At 43.6% G+C, this 17,689-nt stretch overlaps 1 protein-coding gene across 1 annotated transcript; it reads left to right on the top strand.

The window, feature by feature from the left end:
* Window positions 1-397: 397 nt before the first annotated feature.
* On the top strand, window positions 398-17,365 carry asb16 (ankyrin repeat and SOCS box containing 16). The gene is made up of 5 exons (XM_078223865.1): window positions 398-929; window positions 7,405-7,672; window positions 10,622-11,114; window positions 13,004-13,117; window positions 14,488-17,365. Exons 1-5 carry the CDS (start codon window positions 629-631, stop codon window positions 14,671-14,673), a joined length of 1,362 nt encoding a protein of 453 aa, XP_078079991.1. The 5' UTR covers window positions 398-628; the 3' UTR covers window positions 14,674-17,365.
* The last annotated feature ends 324 nt before the right edge of the window (window positions 17,366-17,689 follow it).

Below are 17,689 nucleotides of genomic sequence, written 5' to 3'. Positions count from 1 at the left end.
GCACTTTCCACAAACTTCCCAAAACAACGCAAATACATTAAGTAAGAAGATTTAACAACTTAACAGTAAATTATGTTCAAGTCAGTACATAAGCGAGCATTGCTGCCATTTAAGGCACAGAAAAGGGGCAAGGGGATGTATACAGGACATTCATTGGTACTTTTGTATTATTTTTCTGTTATTGATTCACACACGGCTAGAAACCAGCATTTCCTTTAGCGTTTGGTTCAGACTAGAATTGCTATGACGTGAATAAAAGATAATTTCCCAGTTTCAAGTAAACTTTTAATTATTCAAACCCAGAGTAAGTAATGTTTCAAGCTGGCAGTGTGAATGTTTTGGGTTTCACGGGAATTCCTTTAGGAGCACTTACTTTCGCCTCACTCAATTCGACTGTTGTACCATGCTGAATATATGATGTGACACCAGCGTTTCCAGCGACGCTGCTAGATCTGTTTATATCCCACTTACACGCACTCCCAAATTTATCAGCTCAGTGGCCCTTCGGATCTTGTGATCATTTGTTCTCATGACTCAATATTGGCTTCAGCCCATCCGGAGGACACGGAGCAGCTGAACAGACAGGTTTTGAGAACTTTGTTTTTAAAACAGCAACTCCGTTTCCACCATGTTCAGGGACACGTACACTTTCACCCCTTCCACACTCCGGTCGTTGAGGCCACAAAGAGACCCGGAGGATGAAAGGAGAGCTTTGTACAGGTTTCCCAGAAACAGCCAAACTCCCGCTGTCAGTCAAACGGCATTCAGGGAGTCGAGGACACGGCCGCTGCTCTCCAACGATGCTGCTGTCCAGGACGCTCTGTGCAGCGGAGATTTGGACAAGATCAGAAGCATCTTCAAAAGCAAGGACTCGGTCAACGTGGTCATAGAGACGGTCAGTCATGAACTAAGCTGGTCCGCAGAGCTAGGTATGACTACTTCTCCATACTCTAAACTAAAATTCCCAGCGTAAGGTAACTTCTGTCGCTGTGGCAAAGTTTGTATTGTATCTTTTCTCTCTAATGGTTATGCCAGAGTTAAGTGGAATAAAGGGCTAGTTTACAGTATGTTAAAGTTTATTTATTAGTCACAAGTAGGCTTACATTAACACTGCAATGAAGTTACTGTGAAAATCCCCTAGTCGCCACACTCTGGCGCCTGTTTGGGTACACTAAGGGAGAATTTAGCATGGTCAATGCACCTAACCTGCACACCTTTGTACTGTGGGAGGAAACCGGAGCACCTGGAGGAAACCCATGCAGACACAGGGAGAATGTGCAGACTCCGCACAGACAGTGACCCTGGCGTTATGAGGTAGCAGTGCTAACCATTGTGCCACCATGCTGCCATTCATCGGGCCAGTGTGCCCTCCACCTTTTCTCTTCATGTATGTGCCCAGTGCTTCTTGTTGCTTCAGAATCTTGTTTTGTTTGCATTTCCCACTCTCTTTCCTTGCTCCCCCTTCCCTCTTGATTCGTCAGATAACGCCTTTTTTTCTAGCCATCCCAATGTAGGTGGCACAGTGGTTAGCACTGCTGCATCACAGCGTCAGGGACCCGGGCTCAATTCTGGCCTCGGTCACTGTCTGTGTGGAGTTTGCACGTTTTCCCCGTGCCTGCGTGGGTTTCCTCCGGGTGCTCCGGTTTACTCCCACACTCCAGAGATGTGCAGGTTAGGTGGATTGGCCATGCTCAATTGCCTCTTAATGTTGGGGCATTAGCAGAGTAAATACGTATGGTTGCAGGGATAGGGCCTGGGTAGGATTGTTGGTGCAGGTTCGATGGGCTGAATGGCCTCCTACACTGGAGGGATTCTATAATTCTTTGAATGTATAAGCCATTGTCCCAAACTGACTGAATTTGAATTCACTGTCTGTGATGATTGAATGTTAATTGGTATCTTTGGCCCTCTGGATAACAGGGAAGGATGTGAACAAATAATCCAGACTGATACTTCAGTGCAATGAAGCAGGGATTCTGCCTTTTGGGCTCTGGCTGCCCTCTCTGCTAGATGTAACCGATCCCCTGGCAATACGTGAAAAAAGGAATGGAAGATTTCCCACTTGTATCACCAATTAAATACTTGAAAGAGACAAAATTGAAGAGATATCTGGGAAGAGTGGGGGAATAGGACTAACTGGATTGCACTTTTGAAAGAGCTGCCAAAGACTCAATGGACTAAAATGACTCCTTCTATGCTGTAATGTTCTGTAACAAGTATTCAGCAACCAATAACACCAAGGACGGATTATCTGGTTGTTGATTTCATTGCAGGAACTTGCTGGGAGCAGTTTTGCTGCTGTGTTTCCCTCCATTACAAATCTATTCAACGTGAATCAATCTAATCATCTCTCTCCAACAAGAGAGAAACTAACCACCTCCCTTTGGGGGTCAATTGTCTCAGTTCCAGGGTATCATTGCAGGAGTGCCTCAGGTCAGAAGTGAGAGTGGTGAATCTGTGGAACTCTTTGTCACAGAAGGCTGTGGAGGCCAGGTCATTGAGTGTCTTTGAGTGATTGAAAGGGTGCAGGGGAGATTTACAAGGATGTTGCCTGGATTGAGTGGCATGCCTTATGAGGATAGGCTGAGGGAGCTCGGTCTTTTCTCCTTGGAGAGACGTAGGATGAGAGGAGCCCTAATAGAGGTATATAAGATGTTGAGAGGCATAGATCGGGTGGATTCTCAGAGGCTTTTTCCCAGGGTGGAAATGGCTGCTACGAGAGGTCACAGGTTTAAGGTGCTGGGGGGTAGGTACAGGGGAAATGTTAGGGGGAAGCTTTTCACACAGAGGGTGGTGGGCGAGTGGAATCGGCTGCCGTCGGTGGTGGAGGCAAACTCAATAGGGTCTTTTAAGAGACTCCTGGATGAGTACATGGGACTTAATGGGATGGAGGGTTATAGATAGGCCTAAAAGGTAGGGATATGTTCGGCACAACTTGTGGGGCCGAAGGGCCTGTTTGTGCTGTAGTTTTTCTATGTTTTTATGTTTAAGATAGAGATAGATAGGTTCTTGATTAATAAGGCGATCAGGGGTTATGGGGAAAAGGCAAGAGAATGGGGATGAGAAAAATATCAGCCATGATTGAATGGCGGAGAAGACTCGATGGGCCGAGTGGCCTAATTCTGCTCCTATGTCTTATGATGAGGATATTCACTGTTAACTGCACAATATTCAGCACCATTGGTGACTCAGATACTGAGAAGCAGTCCATGTCCAAATGCAACAGGACCTGGACAATATCCAAGCTTTGGCTGACAAGTGGTAAATAGCAGTCATGCTAAACAAGTGTCAGACAATGACCACCTCCAACAAGACAAAATCTAACCACTGCCCCATGACATTCAATGGCATTAACATTATTGAATCCTCCACTATCAATATCCTGGGATTACCATTGACCAGACATTGAACTGGACATAGCCATATAAATGCAGCAGCTATAAGAGCAGGTCAGAGGCTAGGAATCCTCCAGTGAGTAACTTGCCTCCTGACTCCCCAAAGCTTGCCGCCATCTACAAGGCACAAGTCAGCAGATGGAATACCCTCCAGTTGCCTAGATGGGTGCAGCTTCAGCAAAACTCAAGAAGTTTGACACCATCCAGGACAAAGCAGCCCATTTTATTGGTACTACTTCTCACAAACGTTCACTCTCTCCACCACCGACAAACAGTGCCAGCAGTGTGTACCATTTCCAAGATACACTGCAGGAACTTACCAAGGCTCCTTGGACAGCAGCTTCCAAATCTCAACCATTACCATCCAGAAGGAGAAGGGTAGCAGACATATGGGAATACCACCAACTAGAATTTCCCCACCAAGTCGCTCACCGTCCTGACTTGGAAATATATTGCCGTTCTTTCACTGGGTCAGAATCCTGCAACTCCCTCCCTAACAGCACTGTGGGTGTACCTGCACCAAAGGGACTATAGCAGTTCAAGGAAGCAGCTTACCACCACCTTGAGGGCAAGTAGGGATGAACAATAAATGCTGGCCTCACCAGTGAATCCCACATCCCATTTTTAAAAAAAGTCAATTTTATTGTTTGTCTCTCCCACTATGCTAATAGATTTGACTTTTTCTGGGTCTAGTTTCACAGCCGTTACTAACCTCCAGTATCTCCCCCAAGGTCATCATTGTTCAATGTTGCAAGTTATTTAACTATGAAGTGTGTCACAGCTGAGCCTGATCCTGTTCTTACTCAGTGACATACTTTACAGGAGGAAATAACAACACAAAGGAGGAATCTTAACTGATTTCTCCCTACCTCCATCCCAGAGGTACTGAAGCCAATTATAGTTGCTGTCCTTGAAAAGATCAACGAACAATACAGAGCTGGAAACAAATCTGGAACCTTCTGACCTATTTTCTCATTACCAGTATCTCCCATCTCACCTTCCAAAACTCCAGGAAGCATCTTTCTCTTATATTTGCAATTAATGGATGTATTTTGTGATAAAGGTGACTTTTCTTTATTCATTTGTGGGACATGGGCGCCGCTGGCTGGTCAGCATTTATTGCCATCCCGAGTTGCCCTTGTTCAGAGGTCAGTTGAGAGTCAACCACATTGCTGAGGTTCTGGAGTCACATGTAGGCCAGACAAGGTAAGGACGGCAGATTTCCTTCCCTAAAGGACATTAGTGAACCAGGTTGGTTCTTAGATTCTTAATTCCAGATAATTTTATTGAATTCAAATTCCACCATCTGCCGTGGCAGATTTGAAGCTGGGTCCCAGAATATTAGCTGAGTTTCTGGTTAATAATCTAGCGATAATACACTAGGCCATCACCTCCCCAAATAAATAAATAGCTTTATTTACAAACACATATCTTTTAAAGCTATTTGATTTTGTAAGGAATCCACAAGATGAAACTTTCATCTGTTGAACTTCAGTTTAACACTAAGATAGCCCAGTACCCTGACCTCAGAAACGCTTGCAAGTGATTGCTCCTTTTTAAGAGTTAATTACTTTCATAGTGGGCATAACTATTCATTCTTACTGATTTTCATTTCATGGAAGTAATTATTTGTATTACTTAGCCCTTTGTTAATGTAGCTCAATCCCTAATGCATTGCTATTTTTGAAAAGCGAAATAAATCAATATAATACCATTTGTGAAGGTTTAGCAATTTATGACTTAAGTCCTCACACTGTATTTACAAAACTTTTATCGATATCCTGGTTATTGCTTAAAAAAAAGCTTGAGAATCTCAAAACCATCCAAGGCAAAGTAGCCAGCTTGATTGGCGCCCCATCCAACACCTTAAATATTCAGTCCCTCCATCAGGAATGGGCAATGAATTCATGTCCAACCAGAGATTTTTTTAAAAATTCAAACATCCTTCAATGGTTACAACTGATGTGTTATAAACACAAGGGGGGCGGGGGGTGGGGGATGCGATTCTCCCAAAAAAGTTCTAAGTGCTGAATTTGCGGCAAAACTGGTGTAAATCATGATTGTTTTTTGGGAGTTCAGACTCAAATCTCCCATAGTCTGTGCATTGCAGAGGTCACAATCGTGAATATCATTAGAAGCTCGGGGCAGGGTCCATTCATGCCAGAGTCTGACAGTTCCAGACCTTTGCGCATGTGCAGTGGCCCCGACTGTCACCCCGCACTTTGCTGACCAGCTCAATCACTGGCCAGCCTAGGGCCCCGACAGTGCTGCCCCTCCACCTCTTTCCCTCCCCCCCCCAGCTCCCCCAACGGCCTGATCACGGCCCCCCACGACCATTCCTGTGCCAGTCCCGACCCCTCTCCAGTCCCAGAGTGCCCGGTCCAATTGCTGACCTCCCTTCAGTCCCAACCGATCCTGTCTGCAGGGGTGGCAGCGGGACACCCCCCACCCCACTGATCGCCCCCTTGCGGCACTGCCCCATGCCCGGTGGACAGTGCCAAGGTGCCCCCTGGACATGGACACTTTGTCATTTGGGCAGTGCTGGGGGGACAGTTGGCACAGCCAGGATGCCCATGCCCAGGGGGCACCACCCCTGCTGCCCGATCCCCGGGGGCCATCGATTGCCACCCTTTCATTCCAGCAGGGTTTCCCGCTAGTTCCCTGAAAGTGGGGAGCTACTCTAAACCCTGCTGGAGTGAAATTGTACTGGAGGGGTGGGAGATGCTATCGGGCCTGGAGAATTCAGTCCCGGGCCCGATAATCACATTTAAATGACATTAAAGTAAGATTAAAATTACTTAGCGGCTATTCCTGCCAGTTTCCTGCGTGGTCCCAACCATGCTGGATTTCCATCGCTGGGAGATGCGGGAACACATGCATGAATCCCGCGAATCTGCACACACGCGAATCTTCCAGCCTGGCCCACCAAAAAGTTAGCGGGTAGGAATGGGAGAATCGTCCCCAAGTTATTTTTTAAGACCACAAGATATAGGAGCAGAATTAGGCTATTCGGCCCATCGAGTCTGCTCCGCCATTCAATCATGGCTGATAAGCTAATCACACCCATTCTCCCGCCCTTTCCCAGTAATCTTTGATCCCCATTCCAATCGGGAACCTATGTATCTCTGTCTTAAATACACTCAATGGACTGGCTTCCGCAGTCCTCTGTGGCAACGAATTCCATAGATTCACAACCCTCTGGCTGAAGGAGTTCCTCCTCGTCTCGGTTCTAAAAAGTCATTCTCGCCTACTAATGGAAACATCTTCCCCATGTCAACTCTATCCAGACCTTTCAATATTCTGTAAGTTTCAATGAGATCCCCCCCCCCTCATCCTTCTGAACTCCATCGAGCACAGACCCAGTGTCCTCAAACGCTCCTCATACGTCAAGCTTTTCATTCCTGGGATCATTGTCGTGAACCTCCTCTCCAAGGCCAACACATCCTTCCTTAGATACAGGGCCCAAAATTTCTCACATTCTCACATTTCTCACAGATTAGTTTGCTGGTAAGTAAGTGGGTGATTTTACATTGCTTTCCTCAGAAAGCTACTCTTACGAAGTGCAGATGGAGCGCCAGTTTATTATTAAAATGAAAAAGAACAATGGGGAGCAGGAATTTAGGCTTGTTGACTGACACCTTCTGAGACAAGAGAATGAGTCAACAGATTGTATGATTTCCATTATATTTACACTTCTGAGAACATTGCTGTTGAGTTTCTGAAACGTTCTGATGCAGTGACCTTGCTGCGTGTTACTGTAATTACATTAACAGCACTTTTTAAAACCTCATATCACTAGAGTGCCTTTTCAAGGTGAAGTTTTACTGATTGGCATAGGCTTGAATTTGATCGGTACATTCAGGAGGCTTTTTAGTCAAACACGTACAAGAGATTGTGTTTTATTGTGGGCAATTAGATAGAATTGCAGTGTTATGTGGTTGTCTGAGGCTGCATAAGAAATGCTGCGCAATGCACCTTAATGGATATACGATCTATTTTTGTGTTGCAGGTCTTTGGTCACTAATCTCCAAACCGAAGCAGACGTCTGCACTCCATATCACTGCACAGCGAGGGCACACAGCTTGTGTGGAACACCTGCTGGGACATGGTGCTGATGTAAATGTTGCCCCTGGAGGAGCAACTGCCTTGCATGCTGCCTGCGCCAATGGACACGTTGAATGTGCCCAGCTTCTGCTTCGTATTGGTGCTAATCCCAATGCAATCTCTGAAGAAGGGTATGCTCCTTTGCACCTGTGCACCAGTCCCCAGACCCTCCAGTAAGTTTATTTTTTGGTTATACATGGTTATGTTGCAGCTGATCCCGAGCACAGTGAGTTCTTTTCCTGAGTGCTTAGATTTAGGACTCAAGACACTGGGGAAATGCACAGTGTATTATGTTTGTACACAAATGTATCCCAATGTTGAGAAAGCAAGCAAAGGAGATTATATTAACCCTTTATTTGCTATATTCTTATTGGTGCTTTGACAATATAAACGTAGGTCCAAGGTTTTATGAGTAAAATAAATATAGAAAGCTGCCCCATCGAGCAGTTACGTGTGCATTTCCCAATGCTTCCTCATGCGCAGTTTCCCAAGCTCAACCAAAGCAGCTTGCGTACAAGGCAAAATGGGATGACGTGATTCCTTAGAAAGTTAAGGAAGGGGATGCAAGTCACCTGGGCTGCTACTGAACATTATTTTGTTTCTGGGTTAAAAGTCAGACAAGTAGCACGAACAACAACTCACTCTTGTAAGATTACCTCATATTGTCAGGATGTCTCAACGTGGTTCACAGCTAATTAATTATTTTTGAAGTATAGTCATTGTTGTCAAGTGGCCAAATATGGAGCCAATTATCATTGATCAAGGTCTTGCGAATGGGTGGTATGGTGGCACAGTGGTTAGCATTGCTGCCTCACAGCGCCGGGAACCCAGGTTCAATTCTGGCCTTGGGTCACTGTCTGTGTGGAGTTTGCACATTCTCCCTGTGTCTGCGTGGGTTTCCTCCGGGTGCTCCGGTTTCCTCCCACAGTCCAAAGATGTGCGGGTTAGGTTGATTGGCCATGTTAAATTGACCCTAGTGTCAGGGGATTAGCAGGGTAAAAATGTGGAGTTACGGGAATAGGGCCTGGGTGGGATTGTGGTCAGTGCAGATTCGATGGGCCGAATGGCCGCCTCCTGCACTGTAGGGATTCTATGCTGAGATGAATAACCAATCAGTCTATTCTGGTGATTGAGGCAAAAATGTTTGCTGTGTCACTAGAGGAATTTCCCTTCATTGAAGATTGCTAGAGGAATCTTTACGTAATCAGAATAGCCTGACTCTCTTCAGTAGGTGGCACCTGTGGCAATGAAGTGCTCCTTCAGTGCTTAACTGAAGTGCTAACCTAGAGTATGTGTTCAAGACCTGCACCACAGAAGCAAGGATGCTACTATCACTGAGTAAAGTTGACATGAGCATCCCTTAACTGCCCATCTTTCATCTCTCACCATGACTGGTTCATGGAGGTAAGAACATGTGCAAAATAAATCAGAAACCAAGTGTGACCAATGAGTGATACGACTGCCACAAGTGAAATGATCCAGTCCTGTAATGCTTCATACTATGTCTCTCTCGGTCCCTAATCACTGCTTCTTGTATAATCCTGACTTAATGAACTATAATGTGCCCCATTTCAAGCTTAGATAACAACTAAACTTACATTTTCAGTTAAGTTGTCTTTGTCAAACGTTTTGATTTTAGATTGGCCTTTATTTAAGTTGATAGTAATAGAATAGACACATAGAAAGTAGAAGCAGGAGTCGGCCATTCGGCTCTTCAAGCCTGCTCCACCATTCATTTTGATCATGGCTGATCATTGAATTCAATATCCTGATTCCACCCCCCCCCCCCCCCCACCCCATATCCCTTGATCCCTTTAGCCCCAAGAGCTGTATCTAACTTCTTCTTGAAAGCAGACAACTTTTCTGTGGTAATGAATTCCACACATGCATCACTCTCTGGGTGAAGAAATTTCTCCTCACCTCAGTTCTAAAAGGTTTACCCCTGATCTTCAAAATATGACCCCTAGTTCTGGACTCCCCACCATTGGGAACATTCTTTCTGAATCTACCTTGTCTAATTTTATAAGTTTCAATGAGATCCCCTCTCACTCTTCTAAACTCCAGTGAATATAATCCTAACAGATTTAGTCTCCCCTTACATGACAGACCTGCCATCCCAGGAATCAGCCTGATAAACCTTCACTGTCCTCCCCCTATAGCAAGGACATCTTTCTGTACTGTAGGGTTTCTATGATTATCTATGATTATCCTTCCTCAGATAAGAACACCACATTTTCACACTGTATAAAATGACACATGCATACTATTCGCATGGGTGTGGTAACATAGTGGCATTATAACAGGGCTAGTAATGTAGAGGCCTGAACTAATGATCCAGAAACATGAGTTCAAATCCCATCACCACAGCAGAGGAATTTTAATTCAGTTGATTAAATCACTTCCAGTATTAGTAATGGTGACCATGAGATTAATTCTAACTATTTCACTGATGCCCTTTAGAAAAGGAAGCCTCTGTCTCTACCTGGTCTCTGACTTCAGATAGAAAGAGGCTCACTCTTAACTGCCCTCTGACATGGCCTACCAAGCCATCCAGTTGTATAAAGGGGGAGTCGAGGTTGGGCAATAAATGTGACTCCTGCATCTTGTGAATGGGTACAAAAATACTGCAAATACCAAAAGTAACATGGCCAGGAGATTTTTTTTTTAAACTGTCCTCATGTCATTTACATAAACTCAACATGTAATATCAATATCAGTAAGAGAACATGGGCGGCACGGTAGCGCAGTGGTTAGCACTGCTGCTTCACAGCTCCAGGGTCCCGGGTTCGATTCCCGGCTCGGGTCACTGTCTGTGTGGAGTTTGCACATTCTCCTCGTGTCTGCGTGGGTTTCCTCTGGGTGCTCCGGTTTCCTCCCACAGTCCAAAGATGTGCGGGTTAGGTTGATTGGCCAGGTTAAAAATTGCTCCTTAGAATCCTAAGATGCGTAGGTTAGAGGGATTAGTGGGTAAATATGTGGGGGTAAGGCCTGGGTGGGATTGTGGTCGGTGCAGACTCGATGGGCCAAATGGCCTCCTTCTGCACTGTAGGGTTTCTATGTTTCTAGAACATGGCAGAAATTAAGGAGATGATAGAGGATCATCGAATTCTCATTTGTTGCAGGTGTGCTAAGCTCCTGTTGGAACATGGTGCCAGAGTTAATATGCAGACCAAAGACCGAGAGAATACTCCACTTCACATTGCAGCAAAACATGGTTTAGATGAGCATGTGGAGCTTTATCTGAGCTATTGCGCCTACAGTCACAAGAAGAACCGAGAAGGAGAAACTGCACTCAATGCTGCCTGCTCGTACGCGGAGAAACCCGAGGATTTCGGCAGGTATTACAGAGTCTGCAAAATGCTGGTCGATTGTGGAGCTGATGTGAAAACCGCTGGGAAAAAAAATCACACACCGCTCCATAATGCATGTGGGAACGGGCACCCTGGGATTGTGGATCTTTTGCTGCTGCATGGTGCCTGTGTAAATGTCAAGAACTGTGCTGGCTACACCCCGATGGACTGCATTTTACAGGCTGTTGAAGATCATTTGGAACATCATCCAGAGCAAATTGTCATAGCTCTACTGAACCATGGAGCAGCTCCAGTTGACCCCAAGGTATTCAGACTTTTCAATGAATATGTGATGTGAATACTGACATGGGTCAGGGAGCTGTTAAACAAACCATTCGGCTGAGAAACAAGCCTAGGGGGCGTGGTATGGATTTTAACTTATCCTCATCAAACCAACAAGACTGGCATTATTCCCAATCCTATAGGTTTTGTGTCTTGTAAGTTACGTTTTATAATTAGCCCCATGGAGTCTGACTAGTGCTGAAGTAACGATGTGATTGTAAGTCGTGTATTAAAATGCAGTTTTTCCTTTTAAGATATTTTTTTCCTTCCCCTGTTTTCCCAAAGGGTCCTTGCTAGCTCTTGTTACATGTGGACTAATTGCACTTCTGCATCATCTCAACATTCTTCTTATCCCATGTCTAAACCTCATAAGTGCTGACAGGATGTTAAATTACATAAGACCTCCCAACCAAGTCACGAGCAGATGAACATGCAAACTAGGAGGCTATTTTGCCCCTTGAGCCTGCTCTGCCATTTGATAAGACCATGGCTAACCTGATTCTGGCCTCTACTTTGCTGTCTCTCTTCCCCACCCCTCCTGCCACCCCATACCCTTTGTCCATCAAGAAGCTATCTAAATCAGCTTTAAAAATATTCAATGACACTGCCTCCACTGCTCTCTGGGGAACAGAATTCCACAAAAGTAATGACTCTCAAAAACATTTCTTCTCATCTCCGACTTAAATGGGAGAATCCTTATTTTTAAATTGAGCCGCTAGTTCTAGTCTCTCATACTAGGGGAAAAATTCCTTCAGCGTCGATTCTGTACGTTTCAATAGAATCACCTCTCATTCTTCTGAACTGCAATGGATACCTGCTAACTCCTTCTCATAAGACAACCTCTTCATCCAGGAATCAGTGGACTGGACCTTATCATAGAATCCTGCGGACAGAAGGAGGCCATTTGGCCCATTGAGTCTGCACTGACCACAATCCCACCCAGGCTCTATCCCCATAACCCCATGCATTTACCCTAGCTAGTCCCCCTGACACCTAAGGGTCAATTCAGCACGGCCAAACCCGTACATCTTTGCACTGTGGGAGGAAACCCGAGCATCCAGAGGAAACACACGCAGACACTGGGAGAATGTGCAAACTCCACACAAACCTCTCTGCGCGACTTTCAATACAAATGCTATCCTTTCTTAATTAAGGAGACAAAATCTGTACTCAGTACTCGAGACATGGAGGAAAGTTTTCCAGTCCCGTCCGCCACGGGAATCGTAGCGGGCAGGACAGAAAATTCAGTGGACCATCTAAAGGTCGGTTGGTCTCGGGTGGGATTTTCTCATCTTGGGGCACGCACAACTGAAAGATTCCACCCGTGGTCTCACCAATGCCTTGGACAACTGTAGCAAAACTTCCCTACTTTTGTATTCCATTCCCCTTGCAATAAACAACATTCCATTTGTCTTCCAAATCACTTTCTGTATCTACATAATAACATTTTGTGATCCAGTCCAGTCCTCACCTGGGGTTGTACATTTATATTTCTAGTAAGTGTTTGGGTAGAACTCAGGCGGATATGTTTCCCCCTCTACCCAGGACACTGAAGGATTAATTGTTACACCCTTGCTAGCTCCCTGGCTGCGTGCAGATCCTGGTAGCTCTTGGGTCTGAATGGCTCAGCTCTTTACTTAACTATCAGGAGATCTTTATCTTTTGAATCAAGCCATCATAGTATACAAAATGAAACTGAAGAACTCATTGACCACATAAATATACAGTTTGCCCTAATATCATAATGCTCGCAACTCCAGCAATTGTCTTATTCCATTGAATCTAATGTCTAGATGCTAACCAACAAAGTTTGTTGTGAATGCTCGACAGATCAGGACCAGTGTAATGATGCAGAGTTTGTTTATCTTTCAGATATTTAAACAATGTGCAATGTCTCCCCGGACAATGGAGGCTCTGTTAAATACCTATGAGAGCATTCCACTTTGTGATTCTTGGATTGAAGCAGTTCCCCTGGATGTGTGGCAGGTATGTACAGTCAAATAAGACATCATTTAACAATCCCTATATATACTACAGTTATACTGGAGAGTGGCTAAAGAAACTTATTTTTAATTCAGACTCAATCACTAAATATAACTAATAATATGAATGATAAACTTGTAAAAGACTAACTGGAAGACTAGTACTTGCAGTTTGTCCTATACCAATTCAGTTTCCTGTTGCTACAACATATGCAAACTTTAAATCTAAAGACAGCAGAACACAAATTGAATATTAAAAACACAATTAATTAAGGGTAAAAAGTCTGCGTGGCAGTAACTATTGCAATCCTGTCTCAAAATCCAGAGAATAAAAGGGAAAGCGACTGCTCTCGAAAGATCCCAAGCAGCAAGCTGAGCTTGATTTCTCTGTGTAAGCCTAGCTCAATGTAATCATCTGATTTTACTGTCAATCAACCTAATTGAGCCCCACTGTGGGGGAAAACCCTAAAATAACAACACTGCATTAATCCAGATTAAAATAGACGTTGTAGCAATTAAGATCAATTATGCTGATGCAGTCAGAAGAGGCTGGATGCAGACAAAACAGCACTGATAATAAGACGAACTGCTAAAGTCGATCCTGCACAAGAAACATGACCCAAATATATTTCTTAAAGGCACAGTATCATCACAATAGCAGCAAAGTAATTGAAAATAGGTTGATCAATTCTGGAAAGAGTAACTTCTAAAGAATTGTTGAGTGGAAGATCAAAGGGAAAAAATATTTAAAATGGGATTGAAGGCTATTGGCTATGGCTGAGTGATCTTGAATAAGACCGAGAAACCAGACCTGTGAATGGCAGTTTGCCGCCACCCTCAGAGAGGCACAGTCCATGTCAGATTTCCCCTAGCATAGCAGGGCATTGTGTGGTAATAATGCTGTAATGTTTTTGGAGATTAAAATTCTGAGGAGTGTTGCCATCAAGAGGGGGTTTTAGTTCTGAGTTTATTTAAGCCAATGTCTTTCAGGAAATGTTTGTCAATATACTGTTATCTATGTAAGGTTGTTCATATGTCTTTAACTGTTCCATACTTTTTCTCTTTATTTTAATAAATATTTAAATTTAATATTTAAAATCATCAGAAGTAGTCTGAGAGTTAGTTTCAGATACCTCCTCATAATTCACAAATTGCAAACCGTTGTGGCCGTTTGTTTCAAGTTTCTGTTTGGGATTTGGGCAGTATAGACCATAACAACTAGCACAGCATAGAACAATGGGCCAAATGGTCTCCCACTGTCCTGTAAATTTTACGATTTTGTAATGTTTCTAATATTTCCTAATTAGTTGCTTTGTGATACTCTCAATGTTCACAGAATCAGCTTTATATGAGATCTTTTTTGATTATTTGCAGGAACATCAAATTTTCTTTGACTCCATTATACATTTGACCAACAAACCTCGTTCACTTCAGCATCTTGCACGCTGTACCTTAAGGAACTATTTTGGAACTAGGTGCCATTCAGTCATACCACAGCTACAACTTCCAAATAGTTTTACGGAGTTTTTACTGTTGAAATTTGAAGGCTACGTCAAGTGAAAGAGCTTAGAATCCTTAGTTACGTTTTCTCAATAAAGTTTGATAAGAGTACTCTAGGTTAAATGCAGCAACTAAATGAGTTGCAGTGATTTACTTTGCATTACATTTCACAATCTGTGAATTTATTATGCCTGTTTAATAGACCATTTAACCAACATGGGGAAAACACATTAGTCAACTGTCTGGCAAGAGCCCGTAATACCTACCCTCTTTCCCTTGGCATGCCATGTAAGAATGGCAGCTGCTTCCTATTTATAGTTTTAAAAATAAGTAGCCAGCTAATATTTCTCCTCTGCTGAAGGCATTGGCCGTTCCCCTTGCTGGGTTTCCGTATCATGTGTGCCAGTCATCATCTGCTACCTCACTTACAATTTTTTAGTCATTCATGTGATGTGGGTGTCATTGGCAAGGCCAGCATATATTGCCCCTCTCCAAATGCCTTTGAGAAGGTACTGGCGTGGCCCTTCAACCGCTGCTATAAATGCACCTACAGGGCTGTTAGTGAGAGAGTTCCATGATGTTTGAGCCAGTGACAGTAAGGAAAAACAATATATTTCTAAGCCGGGATGATTTATGACTTGGAGTGGGACTGTCAGATGGTGTGTTTCCATGCACCTGGCTGACTAGACTTTTCTAGTGCTGTTTGATACAACAAATGGCTTTCTAGGCCATTTTGGAGGGCAGTGCTAGTAACCACGTTGCTATGGGTCTGAAGTCACATGTAGGCCAGACTGGATAAGGACGCCAGATTTCCTTCCCCATTGGACATGAATGAACTGGATTTTTTTTTTTTAACAACAATCTCGTAGTTTCCTGGTCACCATTACTGATATTAGCTTTATTATTCCCAGATTTATTTAATTGGATTTAAATTCCCAAGCTTTCATGTTGGGATTTGAACTTCTGTCTCCAGGTCATTAGTCCAGTAACAAAACCCATTGTTGCCATTCCCCACTGGCATCCATGTGATATTAGGCCAGAAAACAAAAAAAAAAGAGTTCTAACAACTACATTTGAAAAGAGATAGTGAGCTGTATTGATTGTAATAGTACACAATTTACCTTGTTTGAATTTTTGTATCTCTCGCAGAAATAGAATTTATGACAAATTGGACGTCTTAGCCATGATTAGAAACTTCGCAGGGATTGGGTGAGGGTTTCAACATTCGATCCCCAACCTTTGCATGCTCAATTCACAACTTGTAAGAATGAAGATAATTTGCAGCAGAAGGGATGGCCCACACGACCCTACACTCATTACGCACGTTAGGTTCCACACTGAATTTCACACGTTAGGGTGAGGATCTACTTCCAAATTGCTGTTGGCCCATTTAAAATTGGCCACAAGACAGGGATATGGCCTGCTTCAGTGCTCCCTGAGGCTAGACTGCTGTTCTGAAGAAAGTTTGTGGACCTGAAATGTTGACCCTGTTTCTCACTCCGTGGATGCTGCCAGACCCACTGTATATTGCCACTATTTTCTGTTTTTATGTATAGCTTGTTTGATTCAATGTGGATGGCACGGTGGCACAGTGGTTAGCACTGCTGCCTCACAGCGCCAGGGACACGGGTTTAATTCCTGGCTAAGGTCGTTGTGTGTGTGTGTGTGTGGAGTTTGCACATTCTCCCCGTGTTTGCGTGAGTTTCCTCCGGGTGCTCCGGTTTCCTCCCACAGTCCAAACGATGTGCTGGTTAGGGGCATTGGCCATGCTAAATTCTGTGTGTCCCCAAACAGGCGCCGGAGTGTGCCGACTAGGGGATTTTCACAGTAACTTCATTGCAGTGTGACACTAATAAACTTTAAAGACTTTATGGAAGATTTTCTTTGGTCAGTGATTTTTGTTGTTTATTGTTTAAGATTTCCTTTTGCCATGACTTTTTAAAGTTCTAACAACTCAGTTACAGGATAATGGAAATCTTATTAGACCTTCCCATAGCATGGTATGATTTGAATGAGGAGTACCAACTCAAGAGGGCACAACATCTTTAGTTGCAAGAACAAATTAGGCTGATGGTTGTTTTTGTTTGCTTTTCTGGGTTACTGGCTTTCAGAACTGTTGATGGCACGGTGACACAGTTGGTAGCACTGCTGCCTCACAGCGACAGGGTCCAGGGCTCAATTCCAGCCTTGGGTGACTGTCTGTGTGGAGTTTACACGTTCTCCCCATGTCTGCATGGGTTTCCTCCGGGTGCTCCGGTTTCCTCCCACAGTCCTAAAATGTGCAGGTTAGGTTGATTGGCTATGCTAAATTGCCGCTTAGTGTTGGGGGATTAGCAGGGTAAATACGTGGGGTTACAGGGAAAGGACCAAGGGGGGTTTGTTGGCGGTGCAGACTCGATGGGCCAAATGGCCTCCTGCAGGGTAGTGATTCTATGATTCTGTTTTTCGATGTGCAGCCATCCAGTCTGGTTCCTGTGTTTTACTTCTGCAGGGAGTCTTTCCTAACACTTGTCTTGAGAAGTTTTAATGCGATTAGCTCTTCCCATTGCTGGATTTGGAAACATTGGCTTTATTGTTCAAGAAACCTTGCAGTAATAGTTCTACAAATGTTTTTCTAATCTCCTGATGCCTTCATATTTTAGACTCTATCTCACTCCTAGATTCATTTTTTCTATGGGGAATTGTCAATAAATGGTTAATAACTGACTAGCAAGGTCAACAATATTTTCAATAAAATAGAATGTGTTCGATGCTACTGTGTGATTTTGTGGAATTATTTCCTGTACGGAGAAGCATAAAGATCAAAAAATTACTCTAAATGACATGAAATTAAAGATTCATATAAAGCATACAATCAAAACTGCCATAATTAAATATTCCAGGAAACTCTACCACCCAGCAATGTAATATTGGATTGTGTTTCAGAACTTGAGCATAATATGGAATAAAAACACTGCTTGAAATACACAATTCAGCCAATATCTATAAAAAGAAAATACAGGCTATTGTCTCAGTTTTAAGATCCCTTTTAGAGCTGTAACATTGATATGTAAATCAATTTATGGACTTCCGTTAT

This window comes from Mustelus asterias, chromosome 11, assembly GCF_964213995.1.
Source record: "Mustelus asterias chromosome 11, sMusAst1.hap1.1, whole genome shotgun sequence".
Classification (NCBI taxonomy): Eukaryota; Metazoa; Chordata; class Chondrichthyes; order Carcharhiniformes; family Triakidae; genus Mustelus; species Mustelus asterias.
The sequence above is the reverse complement of the archived record's forward strand: the minus strand, read 5'-3'. Positions and strand labels throughout refer to the sequence as shown.